The following is a 5,266-nucleotide window of genomic DNA, read 5'->3' on the forward strand; positions in this document are numbered from 1 at the left end:
TTGATGTTAAGTTGTGTCATTTTGAACAGGTGATTTTAGTTCAATGAACAAATGATCTTAGCTTTATGTGTATTGTATCCAAGCAATTGGAAAAAGTGTTTTGAAAAGTTTGCATTTTGATCATTGGTTGTGTGTTTTGTGTATAGAGTTTTGAAAAATGACATCAAGGTTCCGAAATTAGTGCTAAAAGTGATTGTAAAAAAACTGTAATCTAAATGCAGGAGGGCAGTTCCACCGCCAAGCGCTAGAGGGCAGTGTCATTTGGACACTGAGCCACAACTTACGTGCCGCAGCAACTCTCTTCTCTGCCGCAGCCATACAGTAGAGGAAGACCGAAAGACTTCCGCGTACAGACGTTTAATGTATTTTCAGGTGAAATATGCCCCGTTACTGTGCTGTAAAACTTTGCAAAAATCGTGGAGGAACACCCTCTAAAGAAAACAAGAGAATAAGCTTTTACCCGTACGGTATCTATTATTTTTCCATCACGTTTCTATGTGCAGAGACAGTCCTACTCCTAGCTAGCTTAACGAGCATGCTCATATTGGTTGTGTATCCAGCAGTGCCCTCAGAACAAATAGTTAGCTGTCATAGAAAAACACGAAGCCTCCTTTGTTTACCATTGTGTATAACAATTGACGAATGACTGGTGTTGCATTTGTTAATATTGTGTTTCTTGGTCTTCAGCCTAGGCTGAAACACTAGTAACGTTACAGAAGCAATGCTTTGTATGTAATCTTGGTCATTTGGATGGGGCTGACAAATTGAATTAGGGCACGTCAACAAATGTAGCTGTCTTAACAACATGTTTGTATTGTCTCCTCACACAGGTTCCCTTTGCAAGATGAGGTCAGGCTGCAGATATGGGTAGACAACATGAAGCGAGAGGAGTGGACCCCCAGCAGACACCAGTACCTGTGTAGTGAACATTTCACTGAGGACTGCTTTGACCTGCGATGGGGGATCCGGTACCTGAAACACACGGCCTGCCCTACCATCTTCCCTCACACACACGATGTAAGTAGACGGACACCCCTTCTGTGACACACAACAAAATTAGCAGAAGTCTTAATGCACATTTCCAGAAAAGTGACAGCTATTAAGAGTTTCACATTAGTTTGATCATGCATTTTACACTGATCGTCATTGCAGTGTACAAAGCATTGTGTTGGGATATTTTCTTTGGGATTCATCGGGGCTGGGGTCAATTCAATTTGAAGGCAGTAGATTCAGGAATTTATTTTAATGAAAAATTCAACAATGGAAAAAACAGTTTTGAAATGAATAGCTTCTACTCCTCGGTTTATTGAGAATCATTGAAAATAGGTGCTGTTTAAAGTGCAACATCAAATTGTATTGGTCGTACAACATATTTTGCAGTGAAACGCTTTAATTTCTAGATCCAACAATGCAGTAACCTAATAATACAAAATAATACACACAAATCCCCCAAATAAAAATACATAAATTACAGCACTATACATGGCTATATTATGACAGCATGATTTCTGCTTGTGTTTAATCATCACTCTTTCCCCCCAGGATGCAGATAAAACCGTTTCCACCAGTAAGAACACCACCAAGCCCAAAACCAGGATATGCAACGCCAACATTGAACTCATCCGCTCCCCTCCCCTCCTGGCAAGAATACACCTCTGATTCTGAAAAGGACAGTCAGAGTGGAACCAGTCGTGGTGAGTGTCACTCCTGTCCCTAACCCTGAGGATGCCAGTGAATCTACGGTCACTACACTGTTATATGAAAGACCGCTTGTTTCAGACACAGAGGCCTCTACTCCTAGTGAAATGGTCCTGGGGGAGGTGATGCTCTCAGAGACCCAGGCTGCAGTGTGTGAGGTGAACAGAGAACTATCTGGAGACAGTGGTGGGATACTGGCAGCCTCATGCTTGAACCTGTCTGGTGAGACACAGACACTGCAGCAGCTGGATACACTGGACTCCACTGTGACTGTGCTCTGCTGTGAATCCGTCGTCCCTGTCGGCCGTTTCTCTGAATGTGAAGCCACGGTGGACGCCCTCCATGTGGCCCTCGGTCAGACGTTTAGGATCTTCCCTCTGGAGCTGCGGAGGGAGGAGTGGGTGGGAGACCGGGAGGAGGGCCCCGGGGAGGGGGGACACATCTCTGTGTACGAGCACTCCTACTCCAAACAGGACACGGACCAGGAACAGCTGTGGAGGAAGACAGCCAGCCTCCACACCAAGATCATGGAGCTGGATAGAAGAGAGGAAAGCACCATGGCTAAAATACGATCGCTTGAGATCGAGATGGCACATCTGCAGAAGAGCAACATTGTTTTAAAAGACAAGCAGAAATTACTGGAGGACTATATTACTTCTGCGTTGCTCTGATGTCTTAACCGTAGTGCTTTGTTTCCATTAACAACAGTCTTTCTAATGAGATGTATTTTGTATAGTTATTACAGTCTCAATCACTTGTACTTATTTCTTATCTGTTTACATGTTTCAACAGAGTAATATTACTTACTAGTAGTGAGGCCCTTCTTGAAGAGCGTTGGTCAAGGCTAGAATCTGTTCTCCAGCTCGTTCTAGTCCTTCCGTTTGTCTCCACTAGGTGGCACTGTGTCTTGAGGACAGGCCCTGGCACGATGCATTACTGTTTCATGTTTCGACATCACTGACTGACATATTGTCAATATTAGTGGTGTAATTTGGAGCGTTTTAAGGGAAGTGATATTCCCTATTCTTGTGCTACAGTTGGCTGCTTGTTTTATTCAATGGTATAGTATTCGTATCTCATATCAAATCTACTGTGCGGTCATACAGATCCTTACTTTGCTGGTTATTAATGTATGAAAAGGCATATGTTTTTCACTAATGTTTTATGTTTATTAGTATAATAACAAGCAGCCTACGGTACGTATCCGAGTGACTGAGACGACTACACCGTTTTAGGTGCATCTTCTTGGTTCTAATTGAATAGTTGAATGGGAAAAGGTGCAATCACTATTCAAAATATAGGTTTTATTCAAGCAACTATTAAAAGCTTGACGTTTCGGCCTTCGTCAATTGCCTTAAATAGACAGGTTCTGATAAATGAACCGGTTCTGGTGAAGGCCATTGAAGGCCGAAACGTCAAGCTTTTAATAGTTGCTTGAATAAAAAATATATTTGAATGTTAACCAAGCTTGGCACCTTTTTGATGATGTAACTGGTTGATCCTTGACTCCCATTGGTTGGACGTCCTCTACTTCTTTCCATAAAGAAATTAAATGGTCAACTGATTTCTCATCAATGAAAATGCAACACTGCGGTCCTCTTTCTTGATGGAGATGGCTTACATTACCTGCAACCCTTTTATCAATGCACTGGCAATGACATCACACGTGTCATGATGAAACTGATGGTGCTTTCAAGACAACTGGTCAAATCATGACGTCAGTGATCTTCATGTTGGAGCTTTATGCAGCTGGGGGGTTCTAGCTCCGACTCCTTCTGGAGCTCCGACTCCTTCTGGAGCTCCGACTCCTTCTGGAGCTCCGACTCCTTCTGGAGCTCCGACTCCTTCTGGAGCTCCGACTCCTTCTGGAGCTCCGACTCCTTCTGGAGCTCCGACCTTCCTACCTATGGATCGCTGACATCATGATTTGACCTTATATTTTATGGAGTCCCCGGGCTTCAGTGGCCTAAGTCCCCGGGCTTCAGTGGCCTAAGTCCCCGGGCTTCAGTGGCCTGAGTCCCCTTCAGGGCTTCAGTCCCGGGCTTCAGAGGCCTGAGTCCCCGGGCTTCAGAGGCCTGAGTCCCCGGGCTTCAGAGGCCTGAGTCCCGGGCTTCAGAGGCCTGAGTCCCCGGGCTTCAGAGGCCTGAGTCCCCGGGCTTCAGAGGCCTGAGTCCCCGGGCTTCAGAGGCCTGAGTCCCCGGGCTTCAGAGGCCTGAGTCCCCGGGCTTCAGAGGCCTGAGTCCCCGGGCTTCAGAGGCCTGAGTCCCCGGGCTTCAGAGGCCTGAGTCCCCGGGCTTCAGAGGCCTGAGTCCCCGGGCTTCAGAGGCCTGAGTCCCCGGGCTTCCCGGGCTTCAGAGGCCTGAGTCCCCGGGCTTCAGAGGCCTGAGTCCCCGGGCTTCAGAGGCCTGAGTCCCCGGGCTTCAGAGGCCTGAGTTCCCGACTTGGAATTCCGAGTTGAACGACCGTTCAAAGCTATTTTTCTCGGAGCTCGTTTTAATCCGAATTCACAGATGTTTTGAACGCACTGAAGTCGGAAATTTCCAAGTTCACAGTTGTTATGAACGTGGCGTAACCTCGAACCAGAACTGACCGTTTCATTTCACATCACTTGTTGTGAAACATAATGTGAGCAAACCACTAGCATTCCATAGGAGCAACAGTAGAGAGATATAGCAGATACATAAAGCACAACAGCATTGATAGAAGGGCTGCTTGTAGGAAGGGCTGCTTGTAGGAAGGGCTGCTTGTAGGAAGGGCTGCTTGTAGGAAGGGCTGCTTGTAGGAAGGGCTGCTTGTAGGAAGGGCTGCTTGTAGGAAGGGCTGCTTGTAGGAAGGGCTGCTGGTAGGAAGGGCTGCTTGTAGGAAGGGCTGCTTGTAGGAAGGGCTGCTTGTAGGAAGGGCTGCTGGTAGGAAGGGCTGCTGGTAGGAAGGGCTGCTGGTAGGAAGGGCTGCTTGTAGGAAGGGCTGCTTGTAAGGAAGGGCTGCTGGTAGGAAGGGCTGCTTGTAGGCTATTGTGAGATGAAGGGAGCTCTAACCACAGTGTAGACGACACGCTGTTATTTTGACCTGAGATCTATAAGAGAAACGTCACACGCCTCACAGAGCCACTCTGAAGACACACGACATTGTCACTTCCCCAGTTTATTGATCTCGGGTAAAAAGAACAGCATGTACACTGAGATGACTGATTGATTACTAGTCTGCAATGCTACAAAGTCAACTTCACAGCAATGTTATTGATATCCGAGAAGAACTCTTGAGCAGTAATGAAGAAGCTGGGGACTTCACTGACGATTTAGAATCATATAGGTTGACTTTGATCATGTAAAGATTGGCCTATAGGTCCTGTCCTTGGCTCTAGATGATTGGCCTATAGGTCCTGTCCTTGGCTCTAGATGATTGGCCTATAGGTCCTGTCCTTGGCTCTAGATGATTGGCCTATAGGTCCTGTCCTTGGCTCTAGATGATTGGCCTATAGGTCCTGTCCTTGGCTCTAGATGATTGGCCTATAGGTCCTGTCCTTGGCTCTAGATGATTGGCCTATAGGTCCTGTCCTTGGCTCTAGATG

General features: G+C 46.6%; 1 protein-coding gene across 3 annotated transcripts; it reads left to right on the forward strand.

The window, feature by feature from the left end:
* The first annotated feature begins 272 nt into the window (after positions 1-272).
* On the forward strand, positions 273-3,648 carry LOC124019711 (THAP domain-containing protein 5-like). Of its 3 annotated transcripts, none has more exons than XM_046335122.1 (3): positions 273-372; positions 831-1,017; positions 1,543-3,648. In XM_046335122.1, the coding sequence occupies exon 3, from the start codon at positions 1,806-1,808 to the stop codon at positions 2,367-2,369; it is 564 nt and encodes a 187-aa protein (XP_046191078.1). In that variant the 5' UTR covers positions 273-372; positions 831-1,017; positions 1,543-1,805; the 3' UTR covers positions 2,370-3,648. The 3 variants fall into 3 exon arrangements, with proteins under 3 accessions (XP_046191078.1, XP_046191077.1, XP_046191076.1); XM_046335121.1 differs by having other exon boundaries at positions 320-467; XM_046335120.1 differs by having other exon boundaries at positions 320-462.
* The last annotated feature ends 1,618 nt before the right edge of the window (positions 3,649-5,266 follow it).

Source organism: Oncorhynchus gorbuscha, unplaced genomic scaffold (genome assembly GCF_021184085.1).
Source record: "Oncorhynchus gorbuscha isolate QuinsamMale2020 ecotype Even-year unplaced genomic scaffold, OgorEven_v1.0 Un_scaffold_656, whole genome shotgun sequence".
NCBI classification, from domain to species: Eukaryota; Metazoa; Chordata; class Actinopteri; order Salmoniformes; family Salmonidae; genus Oncorhynchus; species Oncorhynchus gorbuscha.

Bases quoted from the DNA above. Each gene is read 5' to 3' on its own strand.
- LOC124019711 (XM_046335122.1), top strand. From the start codon at position 1,806: ATGGTCCTGGGGGAGGTGATGCTCTCAGAGACCCAGGCTGCAGTGTGT.